Source organism: Agaricus bisporus (genome assembly GCF_000300575.1).
Source record: "Agaricus bisporus var. bisporus H97 unplaced genomic scaffold AGABI2scaffold_3, whole genome shotgun sequence".
In the NCBI taxonomy this organism is placed as follows: domain Eukaryota; kingdom Fungi; phylum Basidiomycota; class Agaricomycetes; order Agaricales; family Agaricaceae; genus Agaricus; species Agaricus bisporus.
The window spans coordinates 258,356-284,421 of NW_006267366.1; the positions used below are offsets into that span (position 1 = coordinate 258,356).

General features: G+C 46.1%; 7 protein-coding genes across 7 annotated transcripts; 2 read left to right on the top strand and 5 right to left on the bottom strand.

The window, feature by feature from the left end:
• Positions 1-945: 945 nt before the first annotated feature.
• On the bottom strand, positions 946-3,381 carry AGABI2DRAFT_191047 (hypothetical protein). The gene is made up of 11 exons (XM_006458877.1): positions 3,278-3,381; positions 3,082-3,222; positions 2,900-3,017; positions 2,758-2,840; positions 2,467-2,690; positions 2,350-2,416; positions 2,159-2,215; positions 1,972-2,087; positions 1,729-1,858; positions 1,221-1,677; positions 946-1,157 (listed from the first exon to the last, which is right to left on the bottom strand). Exons 1-10 carry the CDS (start codon positions 3,278-3,280, stop codon positions 1,228-1,230), a joined length of 1,389 nt encoding a protein of 462 aa, XP_006458940.1. The 5' UTR covers positions 3,281-3,381; the 3' UTR covers positions 946-1,157; positions 1,221-1,227.
• A 41-nt stretch (positions 3,382-3,422) lies between these two features.
• On the bottom strand, positions 3,423-6,918 carry AGABI2DRAFT_200799 (hypothetical protein; the record flags this gene model as incomplete). Its single annotated transcript, XM_006458878.1, has 11 exons — positions 3,423-3,678; positions 3,730-3,796; positions 3,981-4,128; positions 4,479-4,653; positions 5,032-5,180; positions 5,496-5,699; positions 5,751-5,906; positions 5,966-6,085; positions 6,141-6,527; positions 6,580-6,647; positions 6,702-6,918. The coding sequence occupies 11 exons, from the start codon at positions 6,916-6,918 to the stop codon at positions 3,639-3,641; spliced, it is 1,731 nt and encodes a 576-aa protein (XP_006458941.1). The 3' UTR covers positions 3,423-3,638.
• A 361-nt stretch (positions 6,919-7,279) lies between these two features.
• AGABI2DRAFT_200800 (hypothetical protein) lies at positions 7,280-8,666 on the top strand (the record flags this gene model as incomplete). Its single annotated transcript, XM_006458879.1, has 3 exons — positions 7,280-7,995; positions 8,067-8,094; positions 8,214-8,666. The coding sequence occupies 3 exons, from the start codon at positions 7,280-7,282 to the stop codon at positions 8,664-8,666; spliced, it is 1,197 nt and encodes a 398-aa protein (XP_006458942.1).
• Positions 8,667-10,743: 2,077 nt separating this feature from the next.
• Positions 10,744-12,905, bottom strand: AGABI2DRAFT_177074 (hypothetical protein; the record flags this gene model as incomplete). Its single annotated transcript, XM_006458880.1, is given in 6 exon segments — positions 10,744-11,257; positions 11,313-11,405; positions 11,457-12,121; positions 12,182-12,335; positions 12,355-12,744; positions 12,800-12,905. Coding segments are annotated over 6 exon segments (1,897 nt in total), but the record flags the coding sequence as incomplete, so codon positions are not given.
• Positions 12,906-14,882: 1,977 nt separating this feature from the next.
• AGABI2DRAFT_177075 (hypothetical protein) lies at positions 14,883-19,775 on the bottom strand (the record flags this gene model as incomplete). Its single annotated transcript, XM_006458881.1, has 4 exons — positions 14,883-18,639; positions 18,690-18,979; positions 19,030-19,532; positions 19,589-19,775. 4 exons carry the CDS (start codon positions 19,773-19,775, stop codon positions 14,958-14,960), a joined length of 4,662 nt encoding a protein of 1,553 aa, XP_006458944.1. The 3' UTR covers positions 14,883-14,957.
• Positions 19,776-20,810: 1,035 nt separating this feature from the next.
• Positions 20,811-22,328, top strand: AGABI2DRAFT_200803 (hypothetical protein; the record flags this gene model as incomplete). Its single annotated transcript, XM_006458882.1, has 8 exons — positions 20,811-20,972; positions 21,024-21,090; positions 21,159-21,264; positions 21,314-21,463; positions 21,522-21,715; positions 21,771-21,918; positions 21,969-22,030; positions 22,082-22,328. The coding sequence occupies 8 exons, from the start codon at positions 20,811-20,813 to the stop codon at positions 22,282-22,284; spliced, it is 1,092 nt and encodes a 363-aa protein (XP_006458945.1). The 3' UTR covers positions 22,285-22,328.
• Positions 22,329-23,549: 1,221 nt separating this feature from the next.
• On the bottom strand, positions 23,550-25,880 carry AGABI2DRAFT_115910 (hypothetical protein; the record flags this gene model as incomplete). Its single annotated transcript, XM_006458883.1, has 14 exons — positions 23,550-23,586; positions 23,646-23,888; positions 23,945-24,003; positions 24,061-24,119; positions 24,172-24,367; positions 24,425-24,608; positions 24,662-24,693; positions 24,749-24,876; positions 24,928-24,982; positions 25,035-25,072; positions 25,128-25,291; positions 25,354-25,410; positions 25,469-25,649; positions 25,709-25,880. The coding sequence occupies 14 exons, from the start codon at positions 25,878-25,880 to the stop codon at positions 23,550-23,552; spliced, it is 1,605 nt and encodes a 534-aa protein (XP_006458946.1).
• Positions 25,881-26,066: the final 186 nt, after the last annotated feature.

The following is a 26,066-nucleotide window of genomic DNA, read 5'->3' on the forward strand; positions in this document are numbered from 1 at the left end:
GCCATCCCGGCCCAACCGCGACACGGACCGCGGCTTGCGGCCCGATGTGTCGTCCACCCAATTCGCCGTCTCCCAGTGCTAGTATCCTGAATTATGAGGACATACGCACAGCAATCATCGTGGATATAAGAATGCTTTGATGCCTTTCCTATACGTTAATGGGCGCTAAATACCCTTCATAACCACACGTTTTAAGTTTCCGCTCAGTGGGTCTAGGCAGGGCCACGCAAAAGGCGGTGTAATCCCTGGATTGAACTGCTTTACGACAATCGGCTACAATACTAAGTACTCAGTATCATCGCTGTGCCATAAATTACGAGACCCACCGGCAGGTCATACCTCCGGAGAACCAAAGTATATCTGCAACTTTATCGAAGATCACTGCGAGCACCAGGCTCACTTTCATGCAGCAGGAATTTTTGAGACATAGATGCATCCTGGGGATGAACAACAATCAGTTCATGAAGTTGGTAGCTCTAAGATCATTCCATTGAATGCTGGTTCGGTAAAGATATGCAGCGCATATTAATTAATATTGTTTGCCACTGCCAAGAAGTGAGACTGTAACAGTGTCGGAATGAATACAATGGAGTAGTATATTGAACACGAACTGTTCGAGGTACACATTCCAGGCGGGAACAACGACAAAGACGTTAAAGTTTGTGCTGTGAATATGTAAGAATATTGTGCCTTGAAAAAATTCTAGTACAATCTAGACATCAAGAAGCATGTAATGACGACAATTACGATACAAAGTGACTTTTAATTCCGTCCGTGCTTATACATTTCAAGGCAACAGCACGTAATTCCATATTCCCAAGTAAACCTTTGTGGTTTACCCATTCCAAGAAACAACTACGAAGCATAAAATAGCAAAGACGAGCAACATCGAAACAACCTAAAAAATACACCTGGCAACCATGCCAAAATGAAGGTGTTAGAACCCAAAACAACACATATTGAAAGCAAACTCCAGCTCTATGTCATGATTGCGAAGTATATTCAAAAAGAAATGCAGTATCCGCAGAAGAGCAGAATGCAGGGTATCCTTTGCAAGGCGAGTTGAAGACGATGATGAAGACATGACGAGGCGTAAAGTGATCCCATGAAAAGACTAGATATGAGCAAGAGAGCATAAAGACAACGACGAAAAAAATCTTGAGATGTGAGAATCGAGGTTAGCTTCAGAATATTAATGCAAAATGAAGGTGGACACTCACCGGATATTTAATGGTGCGTCTTTGCAACAACAATTTGAAGCAACGGGGCATCAACAATACCTCCTTGACTAGCCTGTATAGTCTTGCCAGTCTTGTGCCACCAATCATCTGCAGCTTCTTCCGCGTTATACGCAAACTGGTCAACGATCTTCTCCCAGGCCACCCATGCTTCCGATTCGGTAGGATCATCAGGAATTTCGAGTTCAAAGATGTTCCGACCATCTTTCCCCTTTTCTCTGAGAACATTATCGCGAGCGGCAGCGTACTGGGGTGGTAGACACATGAATTGAATGTCCTCGAGTTCTTTCTCATAAGCTCTGATATCACGATCTCTACGGATCTCCTCATAGGCAATCAAGTAGGTGGAGATTTGATCGTAGTTTTTGATACGGGAAAATATCCGACCAAGGGCGACACCATCTTCGAAGGCAGTAGCAGCCTCTTGAATTGAGCCAGCCTGGATTGTGATACTGAGTTTACATACTCTCGATAACTGAATGTCACTTACTGCGAGGGGTTGGGCCGCATGCCCGACAAGTGCATAAGGTCCATCGTCGTGGAACCATTCTTCGAGTGGGATAGTCTTGTTCACAGTGACGACGTGAGGTTCACGTGCCCACTCCCCTAATTTGCGGAGCCTGTGGGTGGGTTTAAGCACCACATCGATTTACAAATGGTCGACACAAGAAGCGGAAATAATGCAAAGGAAGCGAGGAATGGTAGCTAGAAAAATATGAAGATAGAGACATACCGTGGCTCTGCCTTGTTAAGTATCTCCATCATTCTATCTTTTTTTCCTTGATGAAGCCAACCTGTCTGGTCACCCACGGGAGGTCCATACACACAGAGAGCATATTCGGGTTTCATCTGTAAATTATCAAAGAAAACTATTAATATTTGTTTGCCTCCAAGATGAACATACAATGGGAAGGACTCACCAAAGGCCAGCCTAAAACAGCAACGCCGTCTCCAAACCATGCCGCGCATAAGCCAGCCTAGTTGCGTTTGAACGAAGGGAGCGCGGATTTAATTTATTAAATTAAAAGAGAAATTGGCGGAAGACGGGCGAAATAATTTTTTTTCAAGTCAGTTTCAGCTCTCTTGAGGTCATGAGTTGAATAATCCTTACCTTATTTTCGTTGTGTAAATCAGCCGTCAATGGATCTGACAGGATACGTTCCATTGGGATAGTCGTACTAATTATTGCAATAAGCTACAAACCACTTGAATTGAAAATTAGACCCACCTATAGAAATTGAGGAGAGGCTCCGGCTCCTCGGCTTCGAACAGAGGCCTTGAAATTCCGTCTACACCGTCGGCTCCAACTATCACATCTGCTTCAAACACTCGTCCATCCTCGAGCGTCACAATCTTGTCCTCCATATTGACGTCCACCACTTTCGCCGAATAATGCAACTCCGCTCCCATATCCTCCGCGATGTCGTGCAAAAAACGTACAAAATCACCGTGCTAGAGACACACGACATTTGATTACGACAGTTAGTTACGCTAAAGAAACTAATGACCAAACACTTACATGTGTGAACATAAAATCGCCACGTGCGTCACGTATCAGTTGTTCTTCCCAAACATGACCGCCCAGTTTTTCTCCCGTGTCCACTGTTTAGCATCAACGTCAGAGATATTCCTTCAACTGAGTATTATACAAATAGACTTACTCAAGCGAAGATCGATAGCGGAAGACTTCACCGCTACTCGTCGAAGAAGTTCTTCATAACCCCATTGATAGATGATCTTCGTGATATTGGGGGGCAGCCGAATACCACCAGTCACTTCCTATAAGCGAGGCCGAGACTTCAGTTAGCTAAGAGTTCGATGGACACAGAGTTCAATTATGTACCGGTGCGATGCTGTCTCGACATTCAAGGACAACGGCTTGATGCCCAGAACGTCGAAAGGAAATAGCGCTCGCAAGTCCACCAACGTTGCCGCCGATTATTACGACTCGGATGGAGGGGGGTGAACTTGATTCGGTTGAAGACTGTCATAGATGAGATGAACACAGGAGAGGCGACAGCTTTAGAAGGGTCACTCACCATGAGAAACCAAACTATTTGCGGGAGGGTAAGGAAGAGACGTCGCACGTTGACCGGACGCTCCGTGAATGACTTATATAGGTGTCCAGGGTGATACAAGCGTTTACGTCCTGGTAAAAAATCCAGAAACTGTACGAGAGTCAATCAGGGACCATGAGATTTTAACATGCACACGTGATACTACAGTAGATCAGATTGCAGATCCCCGCGACCCCGCATTACATTTATGGATGCGTGATCACTCTTCGCGTAGGTAGGTCCTGACACCACAGTATTCTAACGGAATTAGGGTAACCTCGTGCCTCGACACCACATTCAGTTCTACGTACTTCTCCGGACATGCCGTTCCGGGCTGCTTCGGCTAGCAGCGACGATAAATGCCTTGACGATGTTCTTCTTCGCTGTGGGATAGTATCAGTATGCATCATACAAATTGAGGCTGTCCACATTACCGGTACTCAAACATCAATTGGACTCCGACGAACAATATGGCAACCGCTGCCAAGAGGAATTTCAAGCCTGTTCAAAACAAAAATAGAAAGGTGGAAGAAGAAAAACAGGGATAAATACAAGCGATCAATCGAGTGTGGGAACACCATGGAAGAAGAAGAGAGAAAAAAAAGCATGGAAATCAGCCATCAAAGTTAAATGATGCAGGCCACATCAAGTGGTTAGACCCTAATGTTAGGCCACTTCGACTGACCTTGGACCGTTCCGAACACTTCGCGAACGAAGAACTTCATTCCTTCCGCGCCGATTACAAATCCAACAAGGTTCGCTCCCATCATCATCAAAATATTCGCTACTGCTCCTAGTGCCCCTATGTGCCGGAACCACACCTTGTGACCGTACTATCGGGCATCGCCGTTGATACGAGCACAAATGCCATTGGGTGGTGATTCCGGGTGAGATAGTTGTGCCAGTCAGTTGTAATGTCTCAAAAAGGTTCTCAAGAAGCGAAGGAAATTGCGCAGCATCCATGGTTGCCGCGAGTTAGGTTACAGAGGCAAGTTAAAATTTCCGCGGAAAAGCGTGGTTCAACGATGCAGGGTTGTATCGCTGAACCTCCTTCTAGTGTCCACATGTCACAAACTTCTGCAACTCGGGGAGGCGTTATACTCCGTAGGTACGGGGACCATCGGGCATCGTTTACGACTCCGGAGAGAAGGCAAAAAAGAAAAGATAGTAAATATTTACTCACCTTGACAGAAGGAATAAGCCACCGTGCGAGAAGTTCGGGTATAATGAACAGGCTAATGAGCCAACCCCACGCGAGAAGTCTGAAGGTAAGATCATGCCAAAGCGCGACGAAAGAAAAGACAATGACAGTATTGATAACTAAGTTCTTCGATCCGCCCAAAGGGACATAGATATACCTAACAAGTCAGAATGAGCAGTGAGCGAGGTCCCCATAAGCACAAATTCCTCCAGTCAGTGCCATTGGTGTTCCAGACGAGAGTGACTCCAACATTCGGTCAGGGTAAATTTAGATACGGCGATATTTTCATCCGACAACAGATGAAAGGAAAGTAAGAAGTGGCATCTCGGATTTCCCTGTGATGAAAGCCGTCCCTCACCACCATAACCGACGTTCCTGAGACAGATTCTCATCGCGATTCATGAGCTTCTGGTTCAGGGTTCAATCCTCATCTTCGTGATGCGGCATGAACATAAACGCCACAGAGAACCACGGACACAAGAAAAACAAACAGAAAAAAAAACTTTCGAAAATCAGGGGCGTCAGAGTGACTCACCGAATGATCCATAGATTATAGCTTCTATGCCAACTTCTCCAGAATCCCATGGTCGAATAATTATTCGCCATACACCTGACCATATTCTCGGGTGGATCAACACCATCCAATAGTGCCCAAAGCCGGAAAAATCGCCATGGTATCAGAAGCTGTGAGGTTTCAAGGTCAGAAAGATAGTTTTTGGGAGCGAATATGATAGATTATGATAATGAAAGGGGATGATTAAAGCTGAAGCGACATAAGGCGGGAAAACCAATGAATACCAAGAATATTAAGAATACACAGGACCGAATATCCCTGATGACATCATAGTTGTTCTATCAAATCAACGCCATCGAAACAACCTGTCAACGTGACTGACAACAAATTCACTCAAGCTCCTCCCGTCCATCATGGACACAATATCATGAAAACCAATGAAAACGAAGAACGACAAGATGAATCAAAGCACGTTTGGCACTCACCTTTAGCCATATTATGATTAGATTCCAAAATCCCACCATACTTATTTGTGCGGGAGTGAAACCAACCCAAGCTTTCCTATCTTTGATAGCGACAACATACATGAAGTGCAAGATACACTCCATCGTAAGGAGAGAGAAAATAAAGCGGAAGATGTATGATTTTATGCGCGTGGATGTAGGAGGTTGCTTGTTCGGGTATCGGTGCTAGAATCGAGGGTTAATATATCATACAAGAAATGAAAGGAATGGATGCACCTGCCACATAAAGTCGTTGAAGGTAATGATAGGACCTGCGATGTATAGAGGTGGATATAACACGTAGGCTACGAAATTGGTGAAGGAGTACACCGAGTCTGGATGTGAGATCGATTGTCGCTGTTTATCCGTTAATTCTTTGATTTCCTCTACATCCTGAAACCATCGTAGATAACATTAATTATGTTAGAATAACGGAAATATAATGAAATTACCTCGACATCGGTTTCTCTGCGGTTGCAAGCCCAACGATAGTCCGTATTAAAAGAGATCAGTCGCAGTACTGTGATATTGAAGATTATATACCAGCGAGAATAAATCCCTGCATACGAGTCCTAAGAGTACCTGAGTAAACTCATTATCAAAGACAAAAAAAAAGAAATGTCATACCAGCCAAGCTAAACTCTCGAACCACTGGCCAAGCCTCCATCCCTCAAAAACTTCATTCCCAAGAAGCACGGCTCCATTGAATACCCATGTCAGAACGGTCCCTACTTTCGAGCCTCGAAAGTTTTTTGCCACAGAATAATTTAGGAACAGTATTAACATTATTTTGAGGGAATTAACGCCATGTAGTAGCATGATCGTGACCAGGGAGAAGGCAAGGTTGAATCTCAATGATGAAGGGGAAAGGATTTTGAGCTTTGGAGGCGCCACTGATTGAGTGCCAGCAGGCATGACTGAAGCGATGTACTTGAAGAAGAGATGGAAGAGAATAGCTATACTCAGAATGGGAATATTATTTCGAAATGTGCGGTACTGCGCGTCGCTATTGTCCTAGTAGAATACTGAGATAGGACCGTGAATTCGAGCGTTACTGTTTACTTACGACAAATCGACCCATAATCCAACCATCGCTAAGCTTACTCCGATAAAATGGGAAATTTGGATGCGAACCTATAGTTTTGTCAACGGGTAAAGTCTTATGAGAAAGAAATTCAATGTGCCTACTTGAGCTTAGAGAAACGGGTATCCAGACCATAACGGGGATAATGATCAGAGCAACAGCATAGTAAATTTTGAATTCTATTGTTGACCATCGCGAAGGCGCCAGATTTTCCTCGCTGGTAGTTCCTTCAGATACAAGTGGCCGCCGTTTGGACGACGGAATATTCACGGTGACGTCAGTGAGTTTGAAGGAAGAGCGTTGAGGTACATTTCGGCCCATTGTTTGAGAGACTTCCTCTAAGACTTTATTGCTGTGAATAGGAAGGAGTGGTATCTGGGTTTCTGCCTCTGGGCTCATGCCAGTCGACGAGTTCGGCGAAACGTTCAATAACGTGGCGTGACAGAGTAAGCGTGACATCAAACAATGACGATTAAGCAGATTGTTGCCAAATTGAAGAATTGTATTTCCTCTCGTCAGGCCCCCCTCGACGCCAATGAAGCGTGGTAGATCTATGAGACGGTCAGAATTTAATTGTGAACAATAATTCAGATTATAACTCCAATCCAGCGCGAAAGTCAAGCTTTAAGCTTAGGAGTACCTAAACGGATCAGGGACGCTACGCATTTTTCATTCTACACTCATGTCTGCGTCGCGCGCGGTTTTTTCTCTGCCTCTGTATGCCTCTTATCAATTTCTTATAGTGCTAGGTTATGCCTTCAAGCCGAGCCGGTATCGCCCATTGCTCTTTATCCCTATTGCCTTGATCGCCATTTACCTCGTATTTTTCACTACGACCGGTACTATTGCTGATGTAGGGTTGGGTGGTGCCATAATGACTCACTTGGCCCACGCATTTGACGCAATTGTCTTGAAAGATGTGCAGAAAGTGTGGTATCGCGTCGGCGAAAAACCCGGAGGAATTTCTTCAGCAGGTTTCAAGTCGCGACTAGCTTGGGCCTGGCATTTACATAACAGTCCGCGCGGTGTTGGTTGGTATCACGCAAAACCACATATTCCCAGAAACCCTCCTTCATACAACTCGCCTCAAGATAGGAAAGCTTTCGTCATATGGCGGTTATACACGCTCTCGATATGTGTCGCCGTGCAAGCCGGGTTTTATTTCATTAATGCGGCCAACCCAGCCCTCGCACCAGGAGCGACGCCACTGACCCACCAGTCTCTGTATATCAGGGCGCTCAGCACTCTTGGACAAGTTGCGCCCGCTCTGGCAACCATGACTGCGCAACATTGTGCCCTAAGCATTGTACTCGTTACGGTTGGTATCTCGCAGCCAGCTGACTGGCCTCCCCTGTTCGGCTCGCCCAAGAACATGTATACTGTTTCGGCCTTTTGGAGGTAAAACACTTACTTGTTTCAGCAATAACTATTGCTCACTCCGATTTTTTCTCGGCTATTTTTGTTATTAGGGATGTCTGGCACCAGATGATGCGAAATGTAAGTCGCTTTCAAACTCATTTTCTACGACGGGATAAGAATAAGGAAAATATTCTTAAACTCTCGAAATTCATTTAATTCGATAAACGGGACAATTTTAACTAAACATTTCCAACTAGCCCATCACTTCAATCGCAAGCTTCATCGTTCACTCTATCCTTCGCATCCCGCACATTTCGCCCAAATCCTCGCCACGAACCCAAGTCCTTGTCAGACTTCTCAAACTCCACCTCGCCTTCTTAGTCTCTGCCCTCATTCACGCCTCCGGTGAATTCATGATGCTAGGTTACGGTGGCCGTGGTGCCTTCACCTTCTTCATCCTCCAGCCCTGGGCAATAACTCTAGAACTCGGAATACAGTACCTCCTCTCCGGGTCTATCCCTGGAAAGAATAATAATAAAATACCAACTTTAATCTGGCGCATGGTTGGTTATGTATGGGTGTTAGCTTGGTTTATTACCATCTGTCCTCTCATCCAACAACCAATGGTGGAAGCCGGATTGTTCCTAGGAACACCAGGATCTGTTTTAACACAAAAAGTAGGCAGATTGTTGGCCCTGGACACAATATGAGACTTCCTCTCCTTCCTTTCAATCCTCGACGATAATATAGATACCATGATAGCTTTAACAACATCATCAGCTATAGACAAGCGCTCAAACCTCCGATCCTGTATCCCTTGCTTCGTGTACATATATTGATCCATAGTGTTGAACTTTAACCGATGACCATTTCCCCATTTATCTACAGTATAGTGTATCTTGGACATTCTATGGATCTTGTTGTTTTCTCCGCACTTTCTCCCGCGTCAGCCAGAGACCAGTTGATCTCAAGATGATCACGGGGATGCTCCAGGGTCACCAAGGCGCGGAACTAGCGATGGCAAATCTTGAAGATGAATTTCAAGCAACAGTGCGTCTGATCGAACTTCTAAACATAACTGTGTACGCAGTAAAACGAGGTACCTCGTGAAATACTCACGCGGAAAACGACACAGAGATGTCGATGACCACCCTTTTTTTTATAATTTCCTTTAACTGTACACGCCATCTGTAAGTACATATGGGCATATGTAATATCTTACGGCACCGGATATTCGACGGCCCCCGCTAGCCGCCGCTATGCAATTCAATATTCGTCAATCAAGGACAATCAAGGACCCATAGAAATCCACGCCTGAACTTTAGCTGGAACGTGTTGTGTGATAGATTGGGGCCGAGTACAACAGAATACGGCATAATAGAAAATATCTCCAGCAAGTTAGTATGCAAGTGCCCGTTTTCTCAACCAATTCAAGCCGATATGTGCCCGATTTCAAAAACAAAAAACACAAGCGGAGTTTCCGCATCTCCATGGGAAAATCGATTTTTCTTTTTTCAACAGAAGAAATTGTTGTGGGTCTGAAAACCACGGTTTCTCAGGAGTCAGGAGATTGAACGACGGTCCCTTCTTTGGTTACTGTTTCCCGAACGTGAACGAAGGTCATTTTTGAAATTTCTTCAATTCTTTTGCCATGTGGTACTACCCATTAGTCCCACTGTTGCGTTTATATATCGCAGGTATCTTGGAATTAATACAAAATCCATATGGTCATTTATTGGCCTCCTGGGGCCGTCAAAGTCCTAAGAAATACGACATACCAAGGGTCGACTTCATGATATTATTTATATCAACTTCCAGAAGTTATCGTGATACTATATTCGGTGATCGTGCCAACCCGAAATTGAGAAGCAAATTGACGCCGTGTAATGTCCAGAGAGAGACCTTGCTATTAATAGTCGATGTCCATCAGGTATGTTTTTCATCGGATGGGTATTTGCCATGTAGAACGTGACAACCCCTGGCATTCGACTCGTTTTGTTGGCTGTCCCACCGCACAACGTTCTCAATCGATCGATCATCGACCATGGGCAAGCAAAATTGAAAAAGTATGGATTTCAAAGAACCTTGTTCCAAAAATTTGAAAATAAATCTTGAGCTAAGGGCTCCAACTATCGTAGAAGCGAAGCCAAGAATAGAAGATGATAGCAAAATTACTTACCGTCATGCCTTGGGCTCGGTGCCATTTATCAAGATGACCACTCGGGCTAAATTCTGAAGCGGGGACTTCCTAATCCAAGTTCTATTGACTTCAATATGTAACTTGATGGACGTCCAGTCTCTTGATCTCGATCCGACGACTTCCCTTCCGTTGTCATGTAAAAATAATGGGGTCCGAATTGGCTAGAATCGAGCTAGACAATAAAACCGGCGTGTGCTTTGACAGAAACGAGGCGCTACCGGCGTTTGATCTTCCCGTCCATGAGGCAAAGTGCTCAGGTCTGCGCATGGGTGAGTTTACGGGAAAATATGTCGCCGTTGTTCGTACACACCGGGCGTGCATTTCCGCGTTCAAAAACCTCTGTGGATGTCAAAGAGAGAAGCTCGAAAAATTTATACCGCTAAACCTTTTGTATCGAAACCGTTTTCAACAAGAGTATCTCCTCTTTTGTCGTGAGATATTTTAGTGACATGAACGCCACGGAAGGGTAGCACGCGGCATCGTAGTCAAATGAAATTTCTTCCCAGCCAGATAAATCGCGAAGTTGAAAACTACCGAGCATTTTTATTCATGTGTTCCCATCAGGTATAATTCCTAGATACAAGCATACAACTGACAGTCCCCTTATCCCAATCAAGCTGTCTTCCCTTGTATAGCGAAGTTCGAAAGCGAATATTTCGTATCCGAAGGCGCCTTGACATCGAACACAGTTTCGAACTTGACCTTGTCTTCAGCATTGATCCTCCATTTATATTCGTACAACCCATCTTGTTCCTTCTCCCACTTCACCATCAGATCCTTCGCTTCATCGTCGCCCCGCGATTCATTGGCTTCAACGAAAACACCTTCCTTGGCTTCGATCAATGCCTGTGGTTTCTGCAGAACGACTTTGATACGTTGATTATCAGCAGAGGTCGGAACTGCATCCCGAACTATGATATTCTCGATGGCGAAACGATGGGTATTGTGAGCTGTGACTGTAGTTGTATACGTCGTAATGTCCAAGGGGTCAGCGAATGCTTTTGTTCCTTCCTTTGTGACCTTGGATGAGCGCTCATAGAGGACGATGATCGAAGGATCATCTCCTAAAGTGAAGTCGAAAGTCTCATTTCGGTTAACATCCTAATAGTCCGAGAATGTTAGATTCCGGACTAGTGACTTTTTTTAAAATGCTTACAGGAAGCCTGGTGCGGGATACATAGCTTTTGTCCATAATCACATTGACGGGGCCAGGTAATAACCTGTATTCACTGGTATTCTTCACTTGACACTACGTATATTCAGCGGGCGATGGTAGAGCGAGAGGAAAGAAATAGGATACCAGGAGGAATACCCGAGGATCGAGTCTAGGGACCGAAATATATTCAATGTCTGCCTCAAAGTCCAGGGTTACGATAGTGACAACATGTTCTTTCCCATCAGACGGAATTTCTGAGTTTCCACGAACAGTGTAAGCAAGAGTCATTGGCGTCTGTGTGACTTTCGGGATTGGAAGAATTTTTCTACCCCGATTTTTTGATACGGTATCCCAGGGTTCGTCATCGGATAATGCGATAATGTCATCTTCTGCCGTGTGCTTCTGTGAATTTGTGAAGTCCGGTTCGACCCTAAAACGAGTAAGGTCGTTTCTAGAGGAACTGCGACCTCCAGTGGTCGAGGGTGACCTGGATCGCCTGCTGCGCCTTGAGGGTGAGCTGGAGCGTGAGCGCCCGTAGGCTATGATAATCGGAGGCTGTGAAGGAATGCCAGGGTATAGTACTGGTACTGACATGGTGATAGCTTTGACTGGTTCTAATCTAGGGATTTTCTTGACCAGGGTGTCTGTGGCAACGGTGCTCAGCATGAGCGATGCATCCGCCCAGTCCTCTCCGGTCGTTTGTTTTACCGATGCCTGGTAATGGAGAGCGACCCTACGCGACGGTTTCCCATCTTCACCAGTAACCGCATGCAGCTTATAGTTTGGTGACCACACAGCATTACTAACAACTGTGAAACCAAAATACTATTGAGGAACATAAATAGTGTGGAGATCGCTCGATGACTTACTGTAAATCAGCTGGAATTGTACTGTCATGTCACCATCGGCTACAGCGACTGCCTCCACTTCGGTATTCAAAGTACCCTTCATCAATCTCTTCTTCCTGAGTGCTTCGTTAATCTGTTCATCTATGGTGGCGATTTGTTCTTCTATTTTCAGTACCTAAGATCTGTTAATCAACCAAAATGAGGCCAAACGCATGGTCCCGCACTTCATTTATATTTTTCCTTCCTCTTTCGCCGAATGTCGACAGAAAGTTATCTATGTCGTTCAGACTGGCGTGTTCTCCAGTCAGGCTTCTGGCATAGGATACCATGACCTCGGCCTGGGCATCCAAAAGGCGTTTCTCGCTCTCTAGCCCACTTCTCTTGAGCTCCAACGCGCGGAGGGTATAGCGAGTTGGATCATAACCGGGATTGTCTGCCGGAGGACATACGATGTCGGACAGATAGTTTACACGCGACTTGTCAAGCGAGGTGTTAGAAGACTCCTTTTTAATCATTGAGACGCGGATAGATTCTTGTTCTATCGTTGTCGGTAACTTGGAGATCGTGACTCTGTTCCTTCCACGCTTAATTGTTTGATCATCAGAGTCTTATCGACTGCAGAAGAGCAGATTACACTACCTTCAAGTCAACGTCGAAATATCTTGTAACCTCGGCTTGAGAGGATTTGAACACCATCACCGAGGCCACGGGATGTTTGGAAGCGACAATAGAGATGAGATTCATTCTGAGTGGGCTCTGAGAAGGTTCGCTAGCATGATACTTGCTTCATTTATACTTGAAGCGGGCCTTAGTATCACCGCGCGCGCGCCGCGGTAGCTTCTTGATGATGCACAATGCGCGCTGCATTGTTAGTTGACAGTTCCAAGATGGAGTGCGGGTAAGCTGGTATTATTGATAAGCATTTGCTGATCACACGGCGGTGATTGAATAATTAGAATCATTGAGGTTCAAGTTGCTCACCGTGCATAGATCCTGACAGTTTGACTGTGTTGACTACTGTGCCCAGTGGCCTCCGGGAATGCGAGGTCTCAGGTCGCGGCTCTGCTGTCCAGTGAGTCGACACATCAAAAATGGAAATGGTATGCAGGGTCAGGATCTAGCAATCAGCAAAATGTAATACTGTATCATTTACGACCGTATTTTGAACCTAATTTGATTCATGTCATCAAAGATGTAAGGGTGTGAACACCCCCCAGCAAAAACATACCTTAAAGCGGAATAACATATCCTAAAAAAGGAAGGTATGAACTCCAAAAAGGAAGGTGTCATCAGCTAAAATGGCCAGTGAACTACTTACGGACTAGATGACACCTGTCAAGATTATGTAATTGACAGTGAACCTACAGAGAGCTACATACAGCTACCTACAGTCGTAATGATACAGTACTATCGGTGATCAGAATCAGAGGTTCGGTCACCCGCATTTGCTGAAAATCCCTCCTCTCAACTGCACTTCATATTACACAACGCTGTTTTCAAAGTTCATATTATGCTATATATCCGGTTTTTTCGAGTGAACACGCCCAAGGAGACTGAGTCTTGAATTTGGAAGGTGTCACGCTTGTCACCATCGGAGTACGAACGTAGCTGATGGCATTAGTCGCGTTGACCAATGGTGTCAGAGCTGAGTCTGAATGCAGGGCTTGTCACATTTGACTGATCAAACCTCTGATCACTGATAGTATTGGCGACGCAGCTCGGCTTCTATCTTTCGCCAGGCACGTCATCTCCTGCCAGCTGTCCTAGTTTGTCTCCCTTCTTTCCCAATTTCCCCTGCGACTGCTTGTTGTTCAACTTTGCCTTCGTCTTCTTGCCCGCTCTGGATCTCTCCCTCTCTCCCGCCTCTGTCAATCATCACCCATCAACTTATTACCCCGTGAAAGGATACAGTTCTGCTACTCCAATCCTACCTTCCTAACCTATTTACGCAACAAAGCTCTTAGCCTCTAAGCACCAATTGGAAAACTATTCATTCGCTCATCAACGTGCGAACCTAGCATGGCTCGCTGTTGATGTAATAAACTGGGATTGACTGAAAATGTTGCTCTTTGCGATTTATGTGCCGTCGTGAAATTCCCCACGCCTGCCGAGGCTGACGATGAAGATCTCTAGTATATCCACAAATCATTTCGCGACTTCCAATAAAAATTGAGTGATACAGATTCTAGCATCACATTAGAGATGAAGCTGATCGACTCCAGGTTCAGACTTTAGTCAGAATTGTCGAGCAGGATCCTGACAACTTCGATAGTGTAATCAGGCATGAGGTCGGTTGCAATCAACATAGATTCCTCAACGGTGGTCCTGGTTTTTGTGACAGCTATCTCGATGGCCTGTTGATGAGCGGTATCAAAGCACTGATGATCACCCAAGGCTTCGCTTGTACTAAGATGCCATGGGTGGTATGTGCCGTCAATTGGGTCCCCTAGCCAATTCTATCGGGGCCCATCCTGCTTTCATAATTTGACTTCGCCTTTCATTAGGCTTCGCCCCCTATTTACGATTTTTGAGCTGCGAAACTCTATGTTCGTGAGTGTCTCTAGGCTCTATCCCAACTATGATGCTGAAACTTCGATGATACAGGAAACTGCGGTGGAATTAGTCGCAGTACAGGTTAAATATGAGAGAAGTGAAAATGTACTAAATGCATTTATTTTCATACAACACATATTTACAGCAAAAAAATAAATTTGAAAACAATAAGACAATAACCGATCAAGAAAGACGAGCAAATGTGTATCAGATACATAAATTAAAAATTGAGATAATCAAGAAATCAACTTTGATACCTCTTAATCAAATCACGTAACCTCGCTTGACCAAAAGCCATCTCGCGAGAGGTAGGCTGAACCATCTCCCCCACATTCTCGGGTTTCACAGCCCCACTATCACTAGCTCTCGCCGACATTTCCTTCACATCAGGACCACCACTGCTTGAACTCTCTTCTCCGACTACATCAAGTCCGGATTTACGTTTCTTCACATTTCTTTCTTCACCTGGCACTAGCCCTCTGCCAATTCCAGGTAAACCAACAACGATAGCCGCAGTCTTCCCACCATTACTACTAACACCACCAACAGGTCTAGCAAGAGAAGCGGTAGACGATAGCATCGGAGTAGCAAACGAAGAAGATAGTGAAGCCGGCACCGAAGTCGACTTTTTCATTTGTAAAGGTATCGTTGCATTTTTACTCTTATTGTAATGGTTACCTGAGCCCGGTTTCGTGGACGTCAGTTTCGGTTTCTTGCTACCAGCCTGAGGAAGGGGGGATACCGAATTCGAACCAGAAGAGGAATGAGGTGGAGGACGTAATTTCAGCTGATGCGGATTGAGTTGAGCAGTAGAGGTAGTAGACGCGTTGGCTGATGGTGACGCGGCCGTTGTTCTCCTGGGGAGGAGTAATGGTGCTCCGGGTTTCTTCTTCGCATTGACCTTGGCATTAGAAGGGTCGTTTGGCTGACTACGATTGATCACGGTGGTGCCTCCACCAGCACCAAGTTTCACATCCCCCTTCCCTCCGACCTTCGCAGCGGGAGTAGTGACACCAGATCCAGACCCAGCGCCCGATCCAGTACCGGAACTACTAGCGGTTCCAGCAGCAACGGCAGCCCATAAAGCTGCAACATGAGTAACCTTTCCACCTCTCCCTCCCCTCGCCGATTTAACATCATACTTCACTTCCTGATCTTGCCTCGCTAAAGGAGGAAACACTGGGAGTTTAGGAGGTACAACCTTTGCACCTCCATTTGTCGCTACAGCTGGAGAAGTCGGTCGACCAGCCCCAGAAGCAACATTGGCATAAGACATCGGAGGAGTAAGAAGCTCGTTAATCGGTTTCTTCCCCTTCGGACCTGAGGTGATCGATTGTTCTCCGCGAGTCTCCGTAACTTTGCCCAGACTACCAGAACCATCTTGACGATTCGTGGAAACAGGTGGTGAGATCTTCTTATCAGTCCCGACAGCCTGTGCCTTCGGTACAACAGGTTCCATCAACGGGTATTCCGGATTCATTTTCTTTGTCTCCTCTTCTTCATCTCCAACCGGTTCTTTCAAACCCGATTCATGTCTGGGTAAACCCTCCGACCAGATATCCATCACCTTCCGTGATTCCAATACGACTGTCATATCTCTCGAACTACCAAAATGGCGCATCATAGATCTCGACATAGATTTCGTTATCGAGTCTCGTTGGGCTTTCATTGTTGCTATGGGCATAAATCCTGATGAGCGAGGATCGGGTGATACCGCTGTTGATGGTTTGACGTCAGCTTCGGCAACTTTGCTTTGTTTGTCTTCCGTCTCCGTAGTTAAGAGACTAGGTCGACGTGACATCGGCAACGTGGGTCCTGGTATAGGTGGTGGCGACCATGAACGCGAACTTGAACAAGACCTCGAACGAGATTTACCCCTTCTCCTCGAAAATTTCTGAAGTTCCTTCTCTGAGCTCTGTCCTCCAATATATTCATCATCCCACTCATACCCCAAAGGTTTAACCACACTCGGACTAGGTGGTATAATCTCCTCTTGAGGTGGTACATCTGGATCAATATTCCCCAACCACGCCGCTACTCTCCCTCTCGCCTGAGCAGACCTCTTCAATGCTGCCGGCGCTGTTCTCTTCTTCTCGAGTATGGGACCATCCTTATCTTCCCGGGGACTCGCATCACGATCTACCACGGCATTACTGGAGTAAGATCGCATATTCGGACCAGGTTCCACAACCGCAAGTTCTCGTTTATGATTATTTCTTGACTGAAAATAGCTTTCCACACCAGCGACACTTTTTCCTGCACGGTGTGTTTTACCACCATCCATAGATTCTTGATCTTCATCCTCTCTATCCTTCTCCTTCTCCCCTTCCTGTACTAACTCCTGTTCTCGCTTTTGTTTTCCGCCATCATCATTCTCCCCAACACTAGATTGGTCCAAAGTCAAACTCGAAATTGCGCTCTCATCTTGTCTTTCCGAACTTGCACTTCCATCTCCAGTGGCACGTGCATCAGGATTCGGTGTAGTCGAGGTGCTTAGAATGCTCCTTGTTGGACCACTTGAAACGGGTGTACCAGAGCCAGTACGAATACCAGTGTTTTTGCCTTTCACAGCACCGGTAGTGGGAGTTGATGCGACTTCATCGCGGGTAGCAGAGAAAGAGGAAACCAAAATGTCGCGCACATCAGGTTTCTTCTCTTTCTCTTGTTTCCTCGTCCCAACTTCGGCTAATAGTCGTTGTTCCAGAGCGTCTAATCCACTTCCCCCTACCCCAGCTCCACGATCGAGCTTTGGAGGACGTTTGCAAGCAACAAGCGTTGGTGTCCGGGGTGTAGGAAGATGTGTGTCAGTCGGCGAGAGGAGATTAGGTGCTGGCGCTGAATGATGATGTGGGTCTATTGATTCGGTAAGAGCGATGGCATTTAAATGGGCTGCGAGAGAAGGTGAAGTGAACGAAGATTCCAACGGCACGGAAGTATTGACGCCATCAGGCTTTTTGTCAAGTGACTCGTGGGACTTCGTCGATGGCGGAAGGACCGGTAAAGTCTTGTTCATATCGCGCGGCAAAGATGGAGGCAACTTCGGGGTAGATTCAATCTGCACCTTCTCCTTCCCTTTACGTCTCGACAGAGCTGGGGTATCATCTGACAACCCAGCTGCTATTTCCTCCAACTCGACTACATTCTCACTCCTCGTAACGTCCTTCCCACTCACTGTAGTATACGATTGTTTATGTTGCATCCGAGGCCTTGGCGAATGTAACAAGGGTTCTGCGGTTCCACCTCCAACATCACCAGTGTTGCTGGCATTCAAAGCATCCATCGAGAGTTCAGGATGCCCAAAGCGATGCGCAACAGGTGAAGAACTCCTTCCCCTCCCAGTCGCAACAGAACTTTGCCTAAGATGTCGCGAAATCCTCGACGCGACTGCACCTTGACCTTCCTCCCTAATCCCTTGTACCTTCTGTGATGGTGACAAGTTCGCGGGTGGATGCGGTGAAGGATGAATAGGCGAAAGAGGAGCATGAGATGAGGTATGAGACGGTCGTGACGAAGCATGATCGGGAAGTGGTAAAAGTCTTTGAGGCGTCGCAGGTATAGGTAAACCAGATATGGGAGAGGAATATGAAGTCGTTGTATGCGAAGAGCTTGCAAGTGGACCCGCGCTGGAGGGTCTGTGTGGTACATAGAAAGATTGTTGGGGAAGATTAAGATGGGTATATGGGTCTTGATGGGGGTATTGAATGTGCTGGGGATAATATCGTTGGTCGTAAGCATAACTCATAGGTAAAAGTTGGTGTTGAGGGTGAGGTATCCAGACCTGTTGGATCTGAGGGTCGAACTGTGGTGCTGGAGCTGGCGTTGCAGTGTATCGAGGATTAGACAAGGGTGGTGGCGGCGCCTGAGGAGCGTCGGGGAGTGCATCGGGATGAACGATGGTCACTGGTATATCCACCTTGATATCCTTACTAAAACCTCATCAACTGTGAGCCAAATGCGAAAAACAGACTAAACCTACCTGCCTAGCCTCATGCCGACTTTTACCTCCACGTTGGCCTGGATAGAGAACAGCGCTTCACTGGTATTACGCACGCCATCTTCGTCCCCATCGTACATACCTCCTCTGACGCTCCTCGCGGTTGTTGGCACGTCAAACACTAGGTGTGCGACACCCTCGGCCCCTGGAGGAAGTGTATATTCCTGACCTCTATAAGGCACAGTCAAAATTGTATCCGAAATCTCCAATGGCTTTGCGCTGGTAGTAGGTAGGATAAGGGTCCGATTGAGGGACAAGACCAAATTCGCATTCTGTGCGATTAAGATTTCAATCGGTTCTTCGAAGGAGAGGAAAAACAAACCTTCCTGCTCGAATGGTTCTTCACCTGTAATTCCACACAAGCACTTTCCCCAGCGACAAGTAGCCCCCCAATGATCCTTCCATGCATCCAAAATCTTCCGTTCTCGCCGACGACAACCACGCCTTCTTCCGCCTTTGTTTTACTTCCCGCACCAAAATCAAACGAATCCTCTTCAAAACTTTCCAAGACCCCAACTTCACCTTTATCGGTTACGAGCTGCTTCTCGCCTTTCCAATAGACGCCAACGCTTCCACGAACTTCATATCTGATTTTCGCTAATCCATTGACAAAGTTGATGGAAGCTGGGATGTATCGTGGGATGGGGATCCGAAAAACAAAGGTCGAATGCCCACGTTTGGCTTGGTAGAAATTGTCGGGTAAAGGGGGATCACCAGGGAGGGGAAGGGCGTGAACGGCATTTGATGGTGGTAAGCCAGGTCCCTGAAACATTCTCCTTGTATGCAGAAAAGTCTTCCGAGCCGAATGGTCTCGCGAGGTCAGTTCTACCTCCGATAATCAGAAATCAAAGTAACATTAAACAGCCGTATTACCAGCGCACCTTGAAGGGCCAGAAGCTCAACCATGATTATCCCTATACCCAGCTTGTCCGATTTGCACTCGACCTCCATCTTTCCAGTAACATGCCCGCCAGCAACAACACTGTCGTTTGGCAGAGTCACGGAAACTCTGAGCTTTGAATGGCTCGTGGTTGCATTCATCGGCTCTGGCGCAGCGAGGGGCGCCATTCTCGACCATGAGCTCGTCGTCGTAGTCAGTGGAAGAGCGAGACAGGTCCTAATCCGGAAATAATTTCCGTGTGCGCCGATTTCACTACAATCGGTAGTCACCCAATCTCAATATTCTCAACGTTCAATATCAGCAAGAAAAAATGGTTGTCCAGCATATGCCATGTATATTGTGAAAACGTTTCAAGTCGTAGTCTTGATCAGCATGAATACATACACGGCCCAACGGCCCACCGGACCGCTAGCATTTCTCATCAATTTCATCCTCTCCTCGACTTACAACTGAAGTCGGTAAATTCTTTCGCATTGAGAGTAGGCAGCTGATCGAAAATCGCTCTCAGTAGTTGTCAATGTAAGCGGCAAATTCGCTGATGCGAGAAGGCCAGGGACTTAAACAGTCGGAGCCAAAACAGATTGATTTCGCTCAATTAGTTCTGTTTTATCGCCTACCAATGGCGGCGGTGGAGGTTGACATTTGACTTTGTTATTTCAGATCGATGATCTACTGGAACATTTGCCTCATATTTGATTGCGGTCTCTCTGAGATAAATTCGTCAACCAACAGAAAGCAAATCAATTCCAAACCCGGAAGAGGATTATTATCCAAAGGTCAGCTATCGATCTCTACTGCCTCCAAAATCTCTAAATCGCCACTCAAGACACTCAGCAGTCACTTAAATGAATACAAACCTGGCAGTGCCCCTCATTAAACAGCTCAGCTAGCGCTATTGTAAATCCATTGCCCGTGCAGAACGCGTCTCGGGCTTGGGATTAACTAGATATACATGTAATTAAAGAATGTCTTTATGCGGACTGCGAAGGTGTAACCTGCGACCAGGGACGCAGTTCTGCAACACAGATAGATGCCCGTTAAAATTTAAGGCTGTCATGACTTGTAGATAGTCAGTCATGCTTGACTTTAGCTGAGCCAATTGTAAGTGTGGCGTATACGTCGGGCCGAAATATGTGCCGGTTTGCCGGCTGTGAACTCCCTTGCCTCGCGATCGAGGATTAAGTTACCTGAGCAACAACACCATGACGATCCCACAATCCTCGAAGGCAATAATACTTCAGAGATCTAATACGCAACAGAAGCCGGCTTACGATGAGGCGGTACTTGTTGAAAGGCCAATCCCATCTCTCAAACAAGGAGAGGTGCTTGTGAGAGTGGCAGCTGCTGCGTTGAATCACAGAGATGTAAGCACAACGACTCTTCATGGGCCCTGTTCTCTTCTGAAGTATCACTAGGTGTGGATCAGAAAGAGAATGTATCCCGGTATTGTTGTAGGGAGCGTGTTCGGCGCCGATGGTGCCGGTAAGGCTGTCTTTTCCTCTCCATCATCAGTACATTGACCCTGATATTCAAACTCTCCATCTTGGTAGGGACGGTAATAGCATCAGCATGGCCTGAAGATCCCCTCATCAATAAGCGCGTTTTTCTTACTCCCAGTCGCGGATGGGAAAAAGATCCGTCAGCACCCGAGTCAAAGTACGTCCGAGCCTTTGCCATCTCGTTCGACCTGTCAACACGACTTCAGGTTTGGTATTCTTGGAGGAGGTGCCCACCCACCAATTGGAACTTTTACTGAATACATAGTTGTTGAGCGTGATCAAGTAATCCTGACTCCTGATCACCTCAACGACGTTCAAGCTGCTGCCTGGCCCCTGGGTGGAGTGACCGCTTGGCGGTAAGTGAGCTGGCGAATAACCCCAACTTATCGCCTTGTCAATATGCAACACCCGCAGAGCAGCAATTGTGAACGCAAATGTGCAAGCCGGAGAAAACATTTTGATTACGGGCATAGGTGGTGGCGTCGCTCTTACTGCAATGCAACTCTGCCTCGCAAAGGGTGCCTCGGTCTACGTCACAAGTGGAAGCGAGGAGAAGATCCAGAAGGCTATCAGTCTAGGAGCCAAAGGAGGCGCAAATTACAAGGATGGTTGGTAACAACAGCCTCTCATACTCGTTACTATTCTTAATACCAAGGATTTCAGCTGACTGGCCGGACCATATTTTGGCTCACTTGAAGAAGAATTCGACGAATTCTCAACTAGACGCTGTTATCGACTCTAGTGGCGGCGACATCATGGGAAACGTAGCGAAATCTCTGAAGCAAGGAGGCAAGGTCGTTTGTTATGGAATGTAAACTCCTCTCCTTTGTTCTCGCTGTGCTCCTTTGACTTTGGCGTAAGGACTACGGCGCCTGCCATAACATTCACAATGCGCGAAGTATTAAAGAACCAGAAGTTGTTAGGTAAGTTATCCTCATTCCTTGTTATTGCTCTCATCACAAAATAAATGATAGGTTCAACTATGGGCTCTCGTCAAGACCTTATCGATGCTACCGAGTTCCTTACTCAGAAGCACATTATACCTACCGTATCGCACGTCATTGACGGTTTGGAATCAGCCGAGGAAGGATTCGAAACTATGAAACGTGGGGATCAATTTGGCAAAATCGTCATAAAACTACGCGACTCCTTCCAACTACAACAATCAAACTTGTAGAATAAGGCCCTGAATAATTCAACTGAAATTGAAGCATCTGAATGTATCAGAACAATTTCGCTATCCCTTGCTCACGAACTTTTATGTTTAAAATGGACGTTGAACATTGCTAGTGGCAAGACCCAGGGCCTTTCAAGAGAACTTGTCTCTTCATTTAAGATACATTCAACGAGAATCCAGCTGTTCGATTTATTATCAGGGGAGTTGATGTACAGGATGGCGCCATGTACATGCGTCCTTAATATCATTATCATTATCTGTACCCGAAGCCTAGGTCTTGACTGCGGACATGAGATTTCAGGGGAATACAAGACATTGGTATTCGGACTTGTTAGTACTTCCATCGAAGGACGACAATTAGGTTCGACTCCCAGCGTCGCCGAGCGCCGCTGTTGACGGCCTCTCAGCAAACATCACGGCCCGGGATCCTTCAAGTTATTATGTTCATAGTTCGTCTCCACCGAGTCCCCACCCTTCTAAAATCCTACCCCACGCTCAACGTCCGACATCACTGAGCTCGCTCACTTATTGCTACTCACGCCAGGCCCAATCACTTTGCAAGAATTACCGAACGTAACTTCGCTTTCACGCTGCCAGCTCGGGTCTAGAGTGGCCATGAATGAATAAACCTCCGGTCACTAAATTTGAGTTTGGTTCTTTTCAGCTCAAGTCATGCGGTCGTGAAGGTGTTCTCCCTATAATAAAACCGCTTCGCAAGGGAAGAATTCTGTGGACCAATGGGCTCCGTGAAGTTTTGGTACCTCAGCAGGGCCCCAACAGGAGTCTTTGGATTCTGACGCTGGTATAGCTCGTCAATTTGGTCAGCCCCATGGAGCCTTATTACAGAAAAGAAACGCACTCTAGGAACAAGCGGCCCTCAGAACACTAAGCTTCGGAAGTGATACGACGATGGTGGTCACTACTACTATTCAAAAGGGCGGTGATTGAGATAAAGCCGTACATAACACTGCCCTTGAGAGCGAACACTATTATTTGAAAAGCCCCTCAATCTCCTCGTCCTAACCGAGTGTTGCACCTACTCAAACCTCTGGAACCCATCTTGCTTCGGTGGCTTGCGGGTCCTCAAGTCAAGGACAACGGTATAGCGCTCTACTTTCTGCGTCACATTACAATTCGACCTACTAATCGAATATCTCATCCACGCTCATCAAATTTCCATCTTCCTTTGCTGACGAACAAATAATAGTAAGATACCGAGAAGTCTCATACATTGCATCATGGCCTTTCACAAGGTTTTATTTTCATCATTGTGCGGTAAACGCAGCGACACTCTCCCAAAACCTAAGTACAAAATTAGTTCCCATACATCGCAAGTCAAACAACCAGGAATATATACGTACTCGCACCGCTCAAGAAGCTTCGCATCAGTCGAAATAGACCTAAACACGGGCTCGTCTTCACTTGTCTTATTAAACAACATTTCCGTCCTTGACCTATCATTCCACTTAGCCCAGTGAGGGACCGTATTCGCAGGATCCCATTTAACATTAGGATCTAACGATAAGGCGAAATTGAGGAATGATTGACCAAAGTTGTTGATGAAAAGTGTATTATTGAACGGAGGATCTTGGCCAGGTGTTCCGCTATAAACGCAGAGAATCATTATTGGGCATATAGTATAAAATTCAAGATGACTTACTTGGGGAAATAGAAGATAACGTCCATACCGTGATCTCCGGGCGGAATAGCAAATTGGCCCTTTCAACAGATAAGCGACCTTGACCCATTAAGGTGACAGAAAACAATGATATATACCTTGAAACTTTTGTTTTTGAATGCACGAAGAAAGAAATAAGTCGGGCAGATGAAAATGGCTGACCAATGATGGAATTAGCGAGGAAAGTCCATTCAGAAATCTACACTTACATTCGCCCATGATAGCTATTGCTTGATCAATCGGTGTTCCCTGGTCTTTGTACTGAGCAGTACCATTGGCGATGTCGACGTCACGGAATTTAGGGAACAGATTAGCGAGATAAGTGGGTGTTTCCACTGTTGGCGCGGTACTCAAGTCGACAAAGATTCTTCCTTCGAGAGGGTTGGTGACGGCAAGAAGTGCCTCCTGATAGTACAATATTCATAAACGCGCGAATCACCGCCAGAAGATATAATTACATACTCCATTGACTTTACCTTCACGAAGAAGTTCGGTTGGTCGTTTTGTAATGAAATGCCCATCCACTACAGGGACAAACACCCAAGTGCCGAAAAATGCACTATGCGAAACGTTGACGTTCACTTGTTGAAGGAAATCAGCGTCAACTTGACGAAGACACTCGAGAGCATTTCGTGAAGAGGAGCATCTAAATAAGTATATAAAAGATAACTCGGGAAATGAATAGATGTGAATACACACCCTGCCTGGCTGACAACTTCCCCAAAAAGTTGCTAGGCAAAGTGAAATCGTCATCGAAAGGGAAAAAAATACTCAAATGCAACTTACTTCGGGAATCGGATCATTGAATGCGTATTGAGAGGGAAGAAATGTCGAGCTGGATATTGCTGCACGAAAAAGTGGAGGTCGCGTGTTGCCATCGTTCGCAATAACGTGCTGCAGGACCGATCCAGCACCTACAAGCAACCGTTTGGCACTGGGTCGAAAACGAGACAAGATTGACTTACCAGCGGATTCGCCCCAGATAGTGACCTTCTTCGGATCTCCTCCGAATTTGCTAATCTGCCACCGCTTTGAGCAACAAATTCTCGTAATCACCAATTAAGAAGCCTACGTGTCTTTGCACCCATTGAAGAGCAAATTGTTGGTCAACTACCGGGAAAATCAGTGTGCAGTTAATAGGAGGACGACTGTAACTCATACTCACGCAACCCAGCATTCAATACACCTCCATCGCTGACCTGTTGTCCAGAGAGGAAGCCGAGAACACCCAAACGATACTGGATAAGAACCGCTACGACACCTCCGCCAGCTTCCCGGACCAGATCATCCCCATCGAACCTTGACACACTACCGGACTGGTATCCGCCTCTGCAAAATGATGGTATAGATGATCATGACCTAAAGGTTGCCACAGGGTAGATTTGACAAACCCATGAATCCAAACAATAACAGGTAGATCTTCCGTAATCGATGCTGGAGTAGTTACACTGAACGAGTTAGTTTCGGTCAGACTAACAAATCATCTTGAGACGAGGAAAAACTAACTCCAGAAATAGACAATCTTCTGAAAACATGGGAGCTGGCTGATTTTGTCGACGATCCAAAGGGAACGAGGTATTCGGTGACGCCCCATCACCAGCTCGGTAACAAGAAATTGGAAAGGTGTCAGCTTTTTGTATTCCAGGCATCTTTTGCGGGAGCTGTGGTCCACGCCAACGAAGAGAGCCTTTGAGTTCATCAGTCACTATAATTCCGAACTCTCGATGAACATAATGGGTGGCCTACCAGTAGGAGACGCAGCATATCTAATCCCTAGGAATTCGATGTTGCCTGTCTGATTACTCAAACTCCCTTCGTATTTTGCATATTCCAAATCCACGACCGTGGTTGGTCTAGCAGCTTGAATCGCCGTTGCAACAGATAATAGTAGAAAAACTGATGTTGGGAAAAATTGCATAGTGTCTTAGTAGAAGATACATCCATATCCAAGGGACTTTATACTCACCGATGAGAAGTCACATACTCCAAAGAATATTTCCGGGATGAAACAAAGATGGAGTGTAGCCAGAGACGGTCATCAACAAAACATCAAACGAGTGATGTTGTGTGATGCGTGTGATGCGCGTATCCGACTGTCACTGCT